The sequence below is a fragment of the Sminthopsis crassicaudata genome, chromosome 1, assembly GCF_048593235.1.
Source record: "Sminthopsis crassicaudata isolate SCR6 chromosome 1, ASM4859323v1, whole genome shotgun sequence".
Classification (NCBI taxonomy): Eukaryota; Metazoa; Chordata; class Mammalia; order Dasyuromorphia; family Dasyuridae; genus Sminthopsis; species Sminthopsis crassicaudata.
In genome coordinates, this window is record NC_133617.1 from 470,444,586 (window position 1) to 470,461,251 (window position 16,666).

Below are 16,666 nucleotides of genomic sequence, written 5' to 3' on the forward strand. Positions count from 1 at the left end.
AGTTTGGATTGGACCTACTGGGAAGATCAGCATAGTTCATTAGGAACTCCAGCCTCCAAGCTGCATCAGAGATCTGCCTCCTGATCTTGAACACAGTGACCTCACTGGACTTCTTTAAGAATGCAGTGAGAAACACCAGTTCCTCGGTGTTAGCAGGAATCTCACTGACTTTGTCAGCAATCATGTTGTATTGGTTGCAGAGGCTAGAGGAGGAAAAACCAGAGAGGAATGTCAGTAGTTGTTTGTGGCATAATGAAAAATCTATTTATTCTGTTGGTTTGTGTGTATATATGTATATAAGCTGTTCTACCTCCATTTTTTAGAGGATTTATTTGTTTAATCACCCCCTCTCCTCCCAAAGGTGATTTTGTTGACTTAGGGAATTCAAATTCATGATAAAGAAATTCTATCAGATCATATCAATACCTCTGTTATAGCAAATACAGTTAAAGAGGAACCTGAGACAGTGAGAGAGGAGGGAAAAGAATAAGCTTTTATTTATTAAGCACCTCTTGTGAGTCAGGCTCTGTGCTAAACACTTTACAAATATCTCATCTATCGCTAGGAAACCAAATGACTTGCCCATACTTGCCCATAAAGAGCCAGTAGGTGTTAAAGGCAGCCAAATTTTTCTGATTCTAAAATCAGCTCTTCATCCACTTCATCATGCTGCCGAGTGGAAGATTATAGTTTGAATATTTGGTTCTCAAAGGAGGCTTCTCACAAATGAAATTAATTGGATCAAACAGATACTATGAAATTGCTTCACTGTTTTACATTTAAACTTTCCACATAATGCATTCAGTTAGATTCCATGTTTTCCCCTTCCCTATCCTTGTTTCTTCTATATAGTTCATTGTAAGCCCAAATTCCATAAAGCCTTAGTTTATGTAAACAGAGCCACCAGGAATATATTAATAGCCCAACCAGTAAGAAAAGGAAAATTCCTGAGACTAGTCTTTTCCAAGTAATTGAAATCAATGCCTAACTAATGTGGAAATACAAAACTAATACTGTATACACACACGTGCAACCTTAGCTTCCCACCTCAGAGGTACTTATAATGCTAATAGAGAACAAGAAGATGGAATTAGAACACTTCTGGAAAAGATGTCAAAACCAGCCTAATAAGATAAAGACCTGTCCTATAAGAGTTTTTGTAGGATTAGGTAAGGTGAGAATCTGAGTCTGTTCTTCAAGCCTAAATGAAGTGAATCACAAATACAAAATGGCTTGTTTTAAATTTAGATTATTCACCACTAAAAATAAATATTCCAGACAGATTGTATGACATCACTTTCCTGGATAGTTCTTGGATTGGATTCTACGTGTCATCCTGCACAGGAGAAAAGTACATGTGAGAGTCCAGCTTCCTAAATGTTATGCATTACTAAATGATTTGAAAAACCTTTAACCAGAGAAAATTCAACCCAAAAGACAACTTGGGGTTTCTTTGAAAGAATACAGGCTGGATAGAATGCCAGCCCTATAGTCAGGAGGACAAAAGTTCAAATTCCCCTCATTTCTAATCTCTACAAATCTTCAAGTAATTTCTCTACAAAGAACCAGAATTGTACTTGGTATTCTGCTCTCGGTTTTCATCGACTTGGAATTGTATCAGCTGATCTTTCAGGGCTTGGGTCCGATTACAGAGATTTTCATTTAGTGCTAAAGCATCAAGGCAGAACAGGGCCAAAGGTACTGTGATGTGCATGGATGCAATTTCTCCTTTCAATTTCTTCATGCTGTCAATGAACTGTGGGGAAAAGGAAGCATTCTATGTCTCAGTGGGCTCTCCAGGAATACCATGCACAGTGCTGGCCATTTGGCAGGCACAACAAAAACACTTATTGCTGGATTATTTCAATGTAAAGTCATTCCTCTTACCTCCACAAAATCATCAAGGTCATGGGGTTTTGAGAGAAAAGATGTGACCTCTTCTTTTGCAGTGCCATCCAACAAATTGTTGTATTTTTGATACACATCTAAATATCTTTCAGGTTGAAGAACAAAGAAATAAACATATTATTAATCACATACATCTCAAAGTCAGCCGTGATTAACTCCCAATCAAGACCACCTTCTCTCTAAAAAGGAAGGAAGGAAAGAAGGAAGGAAGGAAGGGAGGGAGGGAAAGGAAGAAAGAGAGAGAAGGAAGGAAGGAAGGAAGGAAGGAAGAAACAAACACCAGCAGACTATTCTTTCATAAGTAGAATTGAGGGATCCAAACTAGGTTACTGGATTCAAGATTAAGCCAACTTACTTTTTGGGGCCTACTTGGTTTTTTTCAAAAACCTCTTCTGTTTGCTTCACAAAATCTGAAACTAATATTTCATCTGGGCAGACAGTTGCAAGAGTCAGATTATCTCCTTGGAGCTCTGGAAAAAGTTTTACTTCTACCTAAAGAAGATAAATGGGACTGTTTTCACAGAGAAAGGGAAGTAAGTAGTCCTCACTTTAAATTGTTACTGCTTGTAATGCACGGATCCCTCAAGTATGATTTTTGCATTTTTTAAAAAATCATTTTACCCTTTTTGAAAGTGGTCAGACTACTTCCTTGAAGGAAATCATCCCTAAAGAAAATTAGATCAAATCCAGTAGGTAACTGTGAAAAGGGGAAGGGAAGAAGAGAACAAGCATGTTACAAATATTATCCCTACGATAACCTTGTAGGGTAGGTACTAATTTCCCATTCTATATAGAGGCAGGCAGAGGTTAATTGATTTGCCTGAGGTCCCAAGGCTAGAAAGTATCTGAGGTTGTAGGTGGGAGGCAACAATTTAACATCCTAGAAAATGGAAGATATGCTAGGAAAATGTTTGTAAGCTAAAAGAATGAAATTACTTCATATAGGATGATGTTAAAAGACAGGGCCCAAAGACCATATCAGAACTTAATTATGTATATGTCAATCATACTAACTAATATTGTTTTAGGGTATTTAAAACAACTAGATAGTACAAGGCTGAAATATTGCTATGGTGTAGGAAATGATGAGTTAGTGGATTTAGAAAAATATGGATGGACTTAGACTTTAGAAGGATGGTGTCATCCACATTTAGAAAAATAGAAGACAAATAAGTGTAATAAATCTTCCACAGATGTATATGAATGTATAGGTAATATATATCAGAATGATTATAAATATCTTATGTATATTTATGCATATATATGTATTATGTGTGTGTGTATACATAAATATTTCTACTCTTAATTATAGTCTGCTTGGGGAGAGGGAGGAAAAGGGGGAAGAACTAAGTAAAAAGTACACAGTAGAGAACAAAAAAGAAAACCTACAACAAAACAAAGATGGATAGTTCTGAATACAATGTGTAGTATGTATTATATATACTTTCTTGAAATGGAAATTTATTGTTTCATATTTTATGTTTCTCTGTGCACATGATAATTTTTTTTCTATTTTGTATTTGTTTTTTTAAAAACATACCTCAATTATGCAGATTATATCAGGCTTTCCCTTATTTTAGGAAACATTGTTTGACCTGGGGATAATCTGAATTTTAAAAGCAGGCCACTATATTTGTGCTATAGTAGAAAAACATTATTAAACCTTTTTTGATTTAATGGGAAAATAACATTCCGATATGCTGATCTGAGAACCAAATTTAGCAAAATTGTGAATGATAAATACCTGCATGGATTGCTTACATGGAAGGAATGACTTATCTTGGACCCACATTAATCCAAAAAAATTCACTCAATAGATATTTACTAAATGCCTACTTTGCAGATTAGATAAGGGTAAATAAGATAAGGATAAAATAAAATAAAATAAATTTTATAGTCTAGTATTGAAGATAAGTACACAAATAATCACAATATAAATTAGAATGTGATAAAATGCATGGCAAAAGTTCAAACAAGTTACTATGAAAGATGCAAGGAGGGAAAAATAACTTTGAACTTTGCTTAGAGTGAGAATAAACCAGACTCACTCTCTGAGTAGGAGAGTTAATACTTGAGTTTCCAGTTTGCCCAGAAAAAAAAAAAAAAAAAAAAAAGTTTGTGAAAGAAGTAGTATAGGCTAAGAGTAGCTTAGAGACAGATCAGAGGGAGTTGAATGTCAGGAAGAGGAATTTGTATGTCATTGGGAAATAGAAAGTCTTCAAAGAAGTGAAACAATACTTAATATTTGATCAGTATGTAAAAGAGAGAAGAGAAAGAGAGGAGAAGTTAAATTTCTACTTAAGATTTTTCTACAGAGGAGGCAGAGGAAGATTGGAAGAGTAAAGGCAGAAACTTGCCCAATTTCTCCCACAAACTCCAAATTCCTTTAAATAATGACTCTACACAAATTTTAGAGCATCAGAATACCCCAAAAGACAGAATAGAACATTTTCCAGCCAAAGACAATTTATAAAGCCATCAGAAAAGGCCTGTGTGGAAGCCCAGCTACTGCTCCACTACAAGCTGCTCCAGTGCATCCTTGGCCCCAGCCACAGCCCCAGGACCAGCAAAGCAGGGCTCTGTTGCTTTACTATGCTGGATCTTACAGCTACAGTGGAGCAGGATACTGTAGGAAAGAAAAGAGTGCTTGTGGTTAGGTCCCTAGAGGGATCTCTGAAAACGGCTGCACAAAACCCCTAAAGCTTGGAACAGTGCACTCTCCATCCTGGAAACAGAGCCCTACTTTAACAAAGAATTAAAAGTCAAGTAATAGGCTAGGGAAATGACAAAAAAAAAAAAAAAAAAAAAAAAAAAAAAAAAGATTATGACCATAGAAAGTTACTATATTAATAAGGGAAGATCAAAACACACTCAGAGAAAGCTAACAAAGTCAAAGCTCTACATCCAAATCCTCTAAGAAAAATAAGAATTGGACTCAGGCTATGGAAAAACTCAAAAGGATTTTTGAAAATCAAGTAAAAGATAGAGGAAGACTTAGGAAAAGAATTGAAAGTGGTACAAAAAGAAATACAAAAAGCTAATGAGTTGAAGAATGCCTTAAAAAGCAAGACTGGCCCAATGGAAAAGGAGATTCAAAGGCTCACTGAAGAAAATAATTCCTTAAAAATCAGAATTGAGCAAATGGAAGCTATGGCTTTATAAGAAATTAAGATACAACAAAGCAAAACCAAAAAAAAAAAAAAAGTGAAAAAATAGAAAAAAAAATGTGAAATATCTCATTGGAAAAACAGTTACCTAGAAAATAGATCCAGGAGAGTAATTTAAAAATTGTTCATCTACCTGAAAATCATGATACAAAAAAGGAACCTGAATATCACCTTTCAAGAAATTATCAAGAAAAATTGTCCTGATATTCTAGAACCAGAAGGTAAAATAGAGATTGAAAGAATCTACTGATTACTCCCTGAGATCCCCAAATGAAAACTCCCAGGAATATTATAGCCAAATTTTAGAACTCCCAGGTTGAGAAAATATTGCAAGCACCCAGAAAGAAATAGTTTAGGTTTTTGAGCCAGTCAGGATAACACAAAATTTAGCAGCTTCTACATTAAAGAGCAGGAGGGATTGGAATATAATATTCTGGAGAGCAATGAAGTTAGCATTACATCCAAGAGTCATCTACTCAGCAAAACTGAGTATAATCCTTCAGTGGGAAAAGTGGAAATCCAATAGAATAGAGGATTTTCAAGCATTCATGATGAAAAATACAGGACTCAGGAGAAGCATATGAAGGTAATCAGGAAAGTGATATAAGGAGCTTCCTAAGGTTTATCTGTTTACATTGCTACAAGGAAGGATGATACTTGTAACTCAGAACTTTCTCATAATTAAGGCAGTGAGAAGGAGTATATATATAGACAAAGGGCATAGATGTGAGTTGAATATGAAAGGATAATCTCTTTTTAAAATGGAATTAAGAGGTGAGAGGGGAATGTATGGGGAATGTACTAGGAGAAAGGGAAAGAGAAAATTGTAATGGTATAAATAATCTGCTATAAAAAAGAGGCAAGAAAAAGTTTTTTAGAGGGGATGAGGGGAGGAGCGGATAAGAGAGTGAACCTTACTCTTATCAGAACTGGCTCAAAGAAGAAATAATATACATACTCAGTATAGGCATAGAAATCTATTTACCCTGCAGGAAAGGAGGAGGGGAATGGGACAGGAGAAAGGGAAGAGTGATAAAAAAAAAAGAGCATATTTGGTAAAGGAGAGGGGTAGTAGCAAAATACTTTTGAGAACAGGCTGGGTGAAAGAAGAGAAAATAGAATAAATGGGGGAAATACAATTAACAATAATAAGTGTAAAAAGAATTTTGAAGCAAGTTTCTCTAACAAGGTCTCATTTCTCAAACATAGAGGAAACTAAGTTAAATATATAAAAAATGAGAGCCATGCACCAATTGATAAATGACCAAAAGATATGATCTATGCCCCAAAGTCTCTAAATTTATGCATATCTTTGATAAAGGTATAATTCCAAAAGAGACTTTTTTTTTTTTTTTTAAAGGAAAAGGACACACACACACACACACACACACACACACACACACACACACAGCAGTTCTCTTCTCAGGGCAAAAAAAAAAAAAAAAAGGAAATTAAGGGGATGCCCATCAATTGGGAAGGGCTGAATAAATGAATAAATTGTACTATGTGTTTATGATAGAATGTTATTATTCTATGGAAAATGATGAACAGGATACTCTCAGGAAAAATTTGCAAAGTCCTCCACGAAAAGTCCTCCAGTAAAGTGAAATGTGTTGTATACAAAATAATAGCAATTATGGTATGATCAGATATAAATAACTGCTATTCTCAGCTGTACATTGATCCACAACTATTCTGAAGGACTTATGATGAAAAATTAAGACTTAGGTCCTGGCCAGCCTCTTAGAGAAAATAGAATGAACATATTACCCTGGAGTTGGAGAAAGCTAGGCACTGAGTTATAATTTGAAGGAGACAAAATCTGGATTTTCTCCTCTGCTACTTCCATAAGATATTTGGGAAACTGGATTGACTCCTTAGTGACTCCAAGTTTATTTTTCTCCTGGGGAAATCAGACTGGGAAACTACTCTTTCCTAACAGTAATACTATAAAGCTGGAGACCTTCACTCTTTGGCTTCCCAGATTTTTCTACCTTCTGTCTAATGGCTCTCTCCAAATGCTTCCACTTCTGTGATCCTCTGCTCTAAGAAGTAAGTACCTGGCCAGGTCCCCCATTTCCAGAGATGATGAGACCAACTCATGTTCACTTTTTGCCATGATCTACTCTTGACTCTAATTTTTTTCCCCACTCCTTTGCTCTATAAAGAGACCCTTCCCTTCTTCTGTTTTTAGTTCCATTTTATGTGTTGTCTTCCTCCATTAGAATGTAAGCTCCTTGAGAATAGGGACTGTCTTTTTTTGTTCTATGTCTAGAGCTTAGCACAGTCCCTGGTATACATTAAGTGTTTAACACATTTTCTATATAATTTCTATATGTCTGTATGTCTGTTTAGTTAGGTAGAAGATGGAATTCCTCAGAAAGAGAAAAGGAATTTTATTGACTTTTTATGGACTACTATGAGTTCTAGGATAGTTTGTATTTTCAGTGCAATAAAATAAAAATTGTCCTAACTCTGAGATACATTGTTATCTTGAGTGCCTGCATTTGACCTGGGGGCCTTTTACTTATGTAAGGAAAATATAGACATGAACATATTCTGAGTTTCCCAGAGGAAATTCTTGATGGAAGCAAAACAAGCCAAAGAATATGATTTGAAAGGCAGCTGTCCAAGATCGAACCTGGTGCATGAAAGTCCAGAGATCAGATTCTAGGATATAGGTTACATAAAAATGAAAATGGCAATGTTTGATAAATACACAGACCCCTTAAAATAACTTTAAAATCAACCCATAAATCTGTGGGTTGGAATTGCATTATGCTTTGGCAGAAATCTGTTAATTATAAAACAACTCTAGCTGAACAAACTATCACCATATTGAAAGAATGAGAAAACCCCATAAAGTGACTGAAAGACTCCTAAAAAATAAAACCTCATTTGGTTGCCACTAAAGGTGAAACAGGTTATTTGCAATGGCAGTATGCCACTTTGATTTCCACCAATAAGTAATTCAGAACTCAGAATATTTTTTCTAAGCAAGAATGGAGAGAAAAGAGAATTTTGCAATGATGTACAATGAGTATATTATGTTAGTGTTTATTTCAGTGCTTGGTAACTGCTTGTGAATGGACAAAATACAAGCTGTCCTCCCTATTAGTAAAATAGGCAAAAAGTTGAAGGAATATCTCCTTACCCTCCATGTTATTGGGAAGAAAGCAGTACTTCTTAAAAGGTTTGAAATACTTTGAAGGAAAGACAAAAAAATGAATTTTAAGAGGCAGAAAGATATCCTAAAAGTTAAATATTGACCTAATTTTCAAAAAAAGAAAGAAGAGCCTTTAGAGTATAGATCAGAAAGCTTCACTTCAATTTCTTTTTTTTTCCCCCCCTGAGGCTGGGGTTAAGTGACTTGCCCAAGGTCACATATCTAGGAAATGTTAAGTGTCTAAGTGTCTGAGATCAGATTTGAACTCAGGTCCTCCTGAATTCAAGGTTGGTGCTCTATCCACTGCGCCACCTAGCTGCCCCGCTTCACTTCAATTTCTGGCCAAAAAATTGATTTATTTAAATTTAAATAAACTTGGAATATATCATGAAAGGGATGGCTTGTGAGCATTTAGAAAAGGAAATGTTGATCACTAATAGCAATCTAGCTCCATCAGAACATTTCATGCCTGAGTAATGCATGCTTCTCATTTTTGACAGGATTACTAGACTTGCATGTTGAGGGAATACCATGAACATAGTACCTCTAAATGACAGAAAAGCATTTGACAAAGTATTTCATGATATCTCTTTGGACAAAAAGGAGAGATTTGTGTTAGTTTGGTGAATTAAGAACTTATTGAGTGACTTAGACCTAAAGTGGAGTCATTTAATGGTCCACTGTCAATCTGGAAGTGCTCTAATAATCTATCTTTGATATGCTGTTCAAAAAAAATTTAAATTAATAGACTAAAAGCACAAATGAAATTCTTATTATATTTGCAGATGACACAAGTAGAAAGGATTGACACATATTAAGGATGTAGAATCAGTATTAAAAAAAAAAAGATTTCAAAAAGTAGAGCTTTGGACAAATCTAATAAGATTTACATTTAAACAAAATTTAATAAGAATAAGTGTAAAGTTTTTTGAACTTGAGTCCAAAAAATAAGCTTCCTAAGTACAGTATAAGAGTTGTTACTAAATAAAACTTTATATGAACTGTATGTGTGTATGCATGTGTATATGTGTATTTGTACATCGCACCCAGGGTTTTGTTTTGGTCCCTCTTTTTTGTTCTTTCTAAACTTTTCCTTGATGATCAACTCCCATGGGTTCAATTAAGAATTTCAGGCAGATGACTTCTAAATCTATATTAAGCCTTCATTTCTCTCTTGAGGTCCAACATTACTAGTTGGACATCTTAAACTCAATGTTTTATAGGTATCTCAGACTTAATATGTCTGAAACAAAATTCATTATTCTTCAACCCACACTTTTCCTATCTTTTCTATTTCTGTTGAGGGCTTTTGTGAAGATTCACAATCTTGGAGTCAGTCTCCATTCTTTAATCTCCTTTATTCTCTTTATCCAATCCAATCATCAATTCTATATCCATGACAACTCTTGCTTCTATCCCCATCTTTCTATTATCATAGTTAACATTTTAGTTTAGGTTCTCCTTACTTTTTTCCTGAACTATTACTACAGTAGACTTCTTTTTTAAGAAAACAAAATGGGGGAGGGGGGGTGAAAAGAAGGGGGGAAATTTGGAACACATGATTTTGCAGGGGTCAATGTTGAAAAATTATCCATGCATATATTTGTAAATTAAAAGCTTTAATAAAAATAATAACAAAAATTAAGTAAAATTAAAAAAAAAAACAAAAAAACGCAAAATGTTTATTTTATTTTTTAATTAACAAACATTTTTTTTTTCTCCTCCTACCACTGGGAAGAAGGGAAGAAAGTTGAAAAAAAATTTTTTTTAACAAATATACATAGTCAATTGAAACAAATTACCATGTCCAAAAAGTGACTCATTATGCATCTCAAGTCTATATCCTTTCTGCCTGAAAATGAATAGATTCTTCTTCATTAATCCCCTGAAATTATAATCAGTCAATATTGCAATACTCTTCTAATTGGTTTCCTTATCTTCAGTCTATTCTTCTCCAAATCATCTTTTACACAGATGACAACTTGATTACTACAGTCTATGTCTATCATTCTCCTGCTTAAGAAATTTCAATGGTTCCTTAGGATAAAATAGAAAATCTTTTGTATGGAATTTAAAACCCTTCCTAATTCATCTCTAAATTATTTTTCTACACTGACTTCATCAAGAATGAAGAAGTTCAATGAGAAATTATTGGACATAACTACTCCTACCTTGGAGCTACACAAATAATAAACTAAAAAGCCAAGGGTAATAGGAAAGGGAGCTACTCAAAAAGTCACAGAATCAGTCCAATAATCTAACAAGATGACCAGAGTAAAATAGAGATGCTTGTAGTCAAATTAATAAATAATGAATTTTATTTGAGCCATGTTGAATTTGATATGCTCTTATGGGACATCTAGGTTGAAATATTCAGTCCTGTTCCTTTCAGGAGGAAGGAAAAGTGTGGGGCCTTCAAGAGAGCCTGGCAGGTGAGAGACAGTGTCAAAATTCTTTTAAGGGAGGATGTAGTAGAATCTAGATGCCCCTGGGAGCATCAGTGACCTATCAATGCAGCACTGCAGTGTTCAGATCAAGATATCCCAGCTGTGTAGGAACAAAAGTCCCTAACACTCTGTCCTGAGATGCCATAGAGGAATTTGAAAACTTAGTACTGTGAACTTCAACGATCCAGGGGGACTTGAACTCCAGAGGTATAATTCAGTGTAGAAACCCATGTGATCCAGGATGACACTAAGCAGAATTGGCTACTTAATCTAAAGGTTGGAATGAAATTCAATCCTAGAACAAAGCCCTTATTCAGGAACTAAAGCTAGGGAGATGAGTAAACCACAGAAACAATGGCTAGTAAAAAAATATTTTAAATTTAGAGATGCTGCAAAATCAAGTATAAAAGGAGACTGCAACTCTATAACTATTGTAAGCAGAGACTTGGGGAGAAAATGGATCTTTTAAAATAAGGATTATATTAATATCTAGAGAAACTAAAAGAGACAAAAATAAAATAAATGTTCTGGAGAAAGAATTGGAAGGAGAATAAAAAGAGTAGGAAAAAAGTAATAAACTTTAACAAATAATAGACCCCTTGGAAACTAGGATATAACAAATAAAAATCAGTGGCAACATAAAATAGCACAAAATATTAGAACAAAATCAAAGACTTAAGTTAAAGAAAATGTACATTATCTGATATAAAAAAAAAAAAAAAGCCTGTCTTAAAAAACAGGTCAAGAGATAATCTAAGAATTATTAGTTATGGTGCTAATTTTTATAGGGGAAGAAGAAAAAAGTGACCTTTTAGACCTTTTAGATCCTTGATGTATTCAAAATGTATTGGGGGAGATAAATAATAAAAACAAAGTTTGTAAGGATGGATAGGTTCTGTTTTGAGGGATTTAAGGGGGGAACAAGAGAAGGAAAGGTAAAAAGAATACATTTGTGAAGGAAGAAGGGGTAGAATTTGCTATTTTTTTTCATAATTGAGGCACATAAGATGATGTAGTACCCCATCTCATCTAATAAACATGAAGAAAGAAGTCAAGGGAGTGGGCATCAGTCAAAACTTACTATTAGTCTCTGAAATAGACAAAACAGGATTGCACACATCAATGATTTGATGCAACTCAACAGGAAAACAAGCAAAGATAAGTTTTTAAAGAGAAAGGAAATAGGTGAAAGCAATACAAATTGCCTTATCCCAAAAGGAGGAGAGTGAGATTCAAAAGGAGGAGAAAAGGAATAGAATCTAATGGAATTCCTATCTATTGGGGATGAAATAAAAAGGAAAAGAAGTAGAATCTAAAGAAATTAAGGAATTTAAAAGGGAAAAAAGGAGTAATATCAAAGTAATATTGGAAAATGACAGAACAATGTGCTATATAAATGCAATGGAAAATTATTGCACTATTTGATAAATTGAGACAATTTTTAAAACTCCTGGGTTATTATTTGCTAATATAGAATGAATAATGAAGTATAGGAATGTATAATGAAAAACTAGGAAAAGAATTTAAATAAAAATAACAATAAAGGAAAACAACTTTCTAAGATTAAAGAGCTCTGATCAATGGTATAACCAATGTCTCCCTCCACAGGGCCTATGATGTACCCATTCCTCACAGGAAATGGGCTCACCGTGAAGAAAGAGATATCCTTTTTTTGGACCTGGCCTTTATGTGGATTCTTTTTAGTTCTTTTTAGTTACTTTTTTTTTTTTTTTTAATATATACAAGAGAACAGAAGGACAGAAAGAAGTACAGACAACTGTGTGGAATTTGTTATCTACTTTTTCAAAAATAGCAAGTACTATGAAATGGAGATTCATGGTTTCCTATATAATCTTTTTGGGTTTTGCTATGTATAAGATAATGGCTTTGTGCGTGTGTATGTGTTGTGTGTGTATATACTTTATGGGAAACACACATTAGTTGCTGGACTCTTGGAGACTATACTCTCATTCAGCCCTGGGACCAAACCATGGATCAATTAATCCCAGTAAACCTCTCCCTTTTAAATACAATATTAAAAATCCTCTAATTTCTATCTTGCCTCAGTTTCTCTGTCATTACAATTAGAGTCTTTTGGTTCAGGAACATTTTCATTTTTTTCTTTTTATTTTCAGTACCAAGTAAAATGTCTCTATGATAGGCAAGTAAAAGATACTTATTGAATTGCATTGAACTAGGGAAAAAAGGTCAATTTAAATAGTCAAAAGAAAATGGGTCTGGATATGAAGACAGTCCTTTTTAGTCTGGAAAGACAAAAGCTGACAGGAGATTCAGTCAGAATTGATCTATTTTGGGACACTGAGGGAATAACATATTTGTTTACAAATTCCAATAATAAAAAGACACCTCTTAAAATGCAAAGGGATTATTTTAATGCAAATAAAAGCATAGAAATCCTCTGTTGTCCTCATTGCACCTCACCAACCCACAAGAATAATCCCCAAGATGATTTTAGGAGAGTGCCAGGAAATGAGCCTATTACAAAGTCAAGAAAAAAACTGGTTTTTTTCCTCTCATAGTTTTTCCCTTTTGTTCTGTTTCTCTTCCGATATGATTCATAAAGCAATGCATATTAAAAATAAAGTCCCTTCTTCTAGTTTTAGATCTATAATCTATACATAATTTATTTTTTGTTTGTTTTGGGGTAGTTTTTTGGTGGGGCAATTGGGATAAGGTGACTTCCCTAGGATAACACAGCTAGTAAGTGTCAAGTGTCTGAGAGTAGATTTGAATTCAGATCTTCCTGATTCCAGGGCAGTGCTCTAGCCACTGTACCACTTAGCTACCCCCACATTCTCTTAATTTAGGAGGTTAGCATAGACCAAAGAAAGCCTTCAATTCATGAAGAATATATCCATGAGAGAGGTTGTCTCTTAAAATATTTCTAGCTTCCTTTCTAATTTCCTTTAAGCCCCCTTGGGTTTTAGAAGGTGACCCAATGCACTCCCATTAAATGTCCTTTGTTGTTATTATCATAGATATTTTTAGGTTCTATTATGTTCCAAGTAGTCTTCTTTCACCTTGTTTCGTATATCTCCCTTCTCTATGGGTCACACTGTACCTTAGGAATATTTTCAGAGTTCTTAATAATTTCCATGAAGCAGTTATAGATTATTTCCCAGCAGTCATCAAAAGGTGGGTCAAAGATAATCATTGGTTCTTCCACTTCAAGTTTTAAGAGGATTATTTGAGGGATGAAGAAGTCCATCTCTTGATAAGGGTGTTCAAAATCATTCCCATCCTTATGAGAGAGAAAAAAAAAAGAATAACAATTAGAACGTAAGAAATCCTGGAACTAAAACTAAGGAGAGCCCAATAAAAAAAAAGTGATAGCCTCAGTTCAGGCAGGAAATTCACATTGGCATAGCAAGTTATAAAGAATACTTGTGGCTAGTCTCAAGACACCATACAGTAAAAACTTTGCAAAAGATTTTTTGGAGGCAAGGGGAAGATGATTGCCAATTATTCCTACATTCTACTTAATGAAAATATACTTATCCATGAACTATTATATTAAAATGTTCCTTCCTTATTTCTAAATGTGGCAATTGGAAAGTCCTTATGAAGTGGTCACATTTAGAGAAATTCCTATATCTGCCTCTCTGAATCTCTTTAACAGGTACTTTCTGGTTGCCTCCTTTCTTTTTTTTTTTTTTTTTTTTTTTTTTTTGAGGCTGGGGTTAAGTGACTTGCCCAGGGTCACACAGCTAGGAAGTGTTAAATGTCTGAGATCAGATTTGAACTCAGGTCCTCCTAAATACAAGGCTGGTGCTCTATCCACTGCGCCACCTAGCTGCCCCTCTTTCTCCTTTCTTTTCAGAATCACCTTCAGGCAATTCTAATAATCCAATCCAAATATATTTGGTTCTGAAAAAATCTTCAGAGGCTATTTTAAGGGTATTTTACATGAGTCAGTAGATTACAACTAGGTTTCAGTAGTCTTGGTCTTAAAGGATCAGAAATGCTGGTTTCTCTAACCTTTTCTGAAGTACAAATTAATCACCTGTTATAGTTATTTGGGTGTCAGAATCACAGATTTAGACTTGGAAGGGACCTGAAAACCATTTGGACCAATTCCAGCATTTTATACATAAGGACACAGAATCATGAGATTGAGTGATTTGCTTTAGGTCACATTACATAAGCATTGGGGATGGGATTTAAACCTGGATATCCAAGACTACAACAAGGATGCCTTGATTTTGGAATCAGAAGGCTTGTTTAATCTGTTTTACCATCAGAAGTTACCTTAAACAAAGCCATTCTGATGAGGTTCTGATCCCCTCAATTCCTGGTCAGGGAACCAAAAATGATGAGGTTCGGCACAAGGCAGAGAGTTGTGGGAACCCCTTTCTGGTGCAGGTCCTTTGTAAATGAATTTACAAACCCAAAAAGTTAGACTGGCAAAAAGAAGTTTATTGGCACTTGGCATTGGGAAATTAACCTTTGCTAGGAAGACTTCCAAGTGGCAAGGTCCTGGCAGAGAGATAAAGGTCTAGCAAAGAAGTTCCAACAGAAAGGTAAAGAGAGATATAGTTCTGTTAGGGAAATGTGTGAAAAACACAAAGAGAGGTTAACACTGAAAAGAGAATGTCTTTTCTGGGCAGAGAATCCGTCGCAGGTAGCTATGCCAAGGGAAGTCCTTTGGCTTGACATGATTCCTGCTTTTAGGTCCTCTGCAAATAACGAGCTGAAGGAAACTTGTTACATGGGCAGCTCTTGGTGGGGGCTGGGAACAGTTTGAGTTGAAATCAGAATAGAGAATCTTCCATTTGAATGAGTGTCCCCGGACTAATCTCCAACTCAATAGGGTTAGATAGAAATCTAGATCTCCAGCTCCACTAAGTAGGAGCCGTCCTGGACTCAACTAGTCCCACTAGATAACAGAATGGAACCACTTTATCTTGATTCCCTGGAGTGGGTCTCACAGGGGAGAGCTTCTCTGAGGGAGTTTCTCAAGCTTCCCCCACAAAGTCTGAGAAAGTGAGAGAGTTTGGGGGTTCTCCTCATCAATTATAATTTCTCTGGCCCTCTTAATATGTAATATTATGGGGTTGGCCTAGATGATCTACAGGTTGCTTCCCAGATTTAAAATCTTCTGATCTTATGACCATATAATTTGAAGGAATGTTCACAAGTTTCACTATAAATTATTTTCTGGATCACTAAAGAATCCAGATCTGATGCTGTTGTCACAGAATCCGAGAATCAAGGAATTTTAGAATTGAATGGTACTTTAATATGTCTCTTGTCTAGTAGCTTCATTTTTATAGAAGAATTTGAGGTCCTGAGAAGGAATTAATTTGGTTAAGTTTACAGAATGTCAGACCAGATCTCCTGCCTCCAGAGTGCTGTAAGTTTTCTCTTCCCCACTTTGTGAAGATTTCAGAAGATGGGCTAATTTTGCATCAAAGCCCTTTTTTAGAATGAATTTCATGGAATTCATTCCTAACTTCAAGTGGGATATACTGGTAAATATTAATAATGCTCAGGAGGATACCTTTTCAGTTTAATCTGCATTGTTAATGTTTTCTCCACTACTTTTGTAAATCAAAACAATCCACAAAATAATAAATTGAGCCTTGATTTATGTTTGCAGATTTATGAGATATAAATGCTCATATGGAAAATTTAACAATTGGTTCTTGAGCATCTAAGGTGGAGCTGGCTCCAGCACCCCAGTTCCCAGATCAAGATGTCACTTTTCAACTTGGGGGGGAGGGAGAGCAGAGAGACAATGAGGCTTAAGTAACTTGCCTAGGATCATACAGTTAGTAAGTATCTAATGGTGGGATATGAAATCAGATCTTCCTAACTCCAGGCTTGGTGCTCTATCCACTATACCACCTAAATGCCCCAAGATGTCTATTTTAAAATGTCTTTTAAATATCTTCAAAATAGCTACCTCAAACTCCAAATGAAAATGAGTCTACTTATAATATGGAGTGATCTTCAGA

The 16,666-nt window shown here is 35.0% G+C and overlaps 1 protein-coding gene and 1 long non-coding RNA gene across 3 annotated transcripts in view; one reads left to right on the top strand and one right to left on the bottom strand.

Annotated features, from left to right (window-relative positions):
• The window catches only part of LOC141550384 (uncharacterized), a 34,447-nt gene extending 21,719 nt beyond the window's left edge, over nucleotides 1–12,728 (top strand). Inside the window, exon 3 of the long non-coding RNA XR_012484593.1 lies at nucleotides 12,297–12,728. This is a non-coding gene — a long non-coding RNA (uncharacterized LOC141550384). The remainder of the gene's footprint in view (nucleotides 1–12,296) is intronic.
• Nucleotides 1–16,666, bottom strand: part of DNAH3 (dynein axonemal heavy chain 3) — a 187,217-nt gene that overhangs the window by 141,613 nt on the left and 28,938 nt on the right. For both annotated transcript variants that reach the window (XM_074280953.1, XM_074280952.1), the window contains exons 11-15: nucleotides 13,771–13,950; nucleotides 2,264–2,400; nucleotides 1,888–1,993; nucleotides 1,578–1,756; nucleotides 19–203 (exon numbers count right to left, since the gene is read on the bottom strand). In XM_074280953.1, coding sequence (XP_074137054.1) covers nucleotides 19–203; nucleotides 1,578–1,756; nucleotides 1,888–1,993; nucleotides 2,264–2,400; nucleotides 13,771–13,950 — 787 coding nt within the window. The remainder of the gene's footprint in view (nucleotides 1–18; nucleotides 204–1,577; nucleotides 1,757–1,887; nucleotides 1,994–2,263; nucleotides 2,401–13,770; nucleotides 13,951–16,666) is intronic.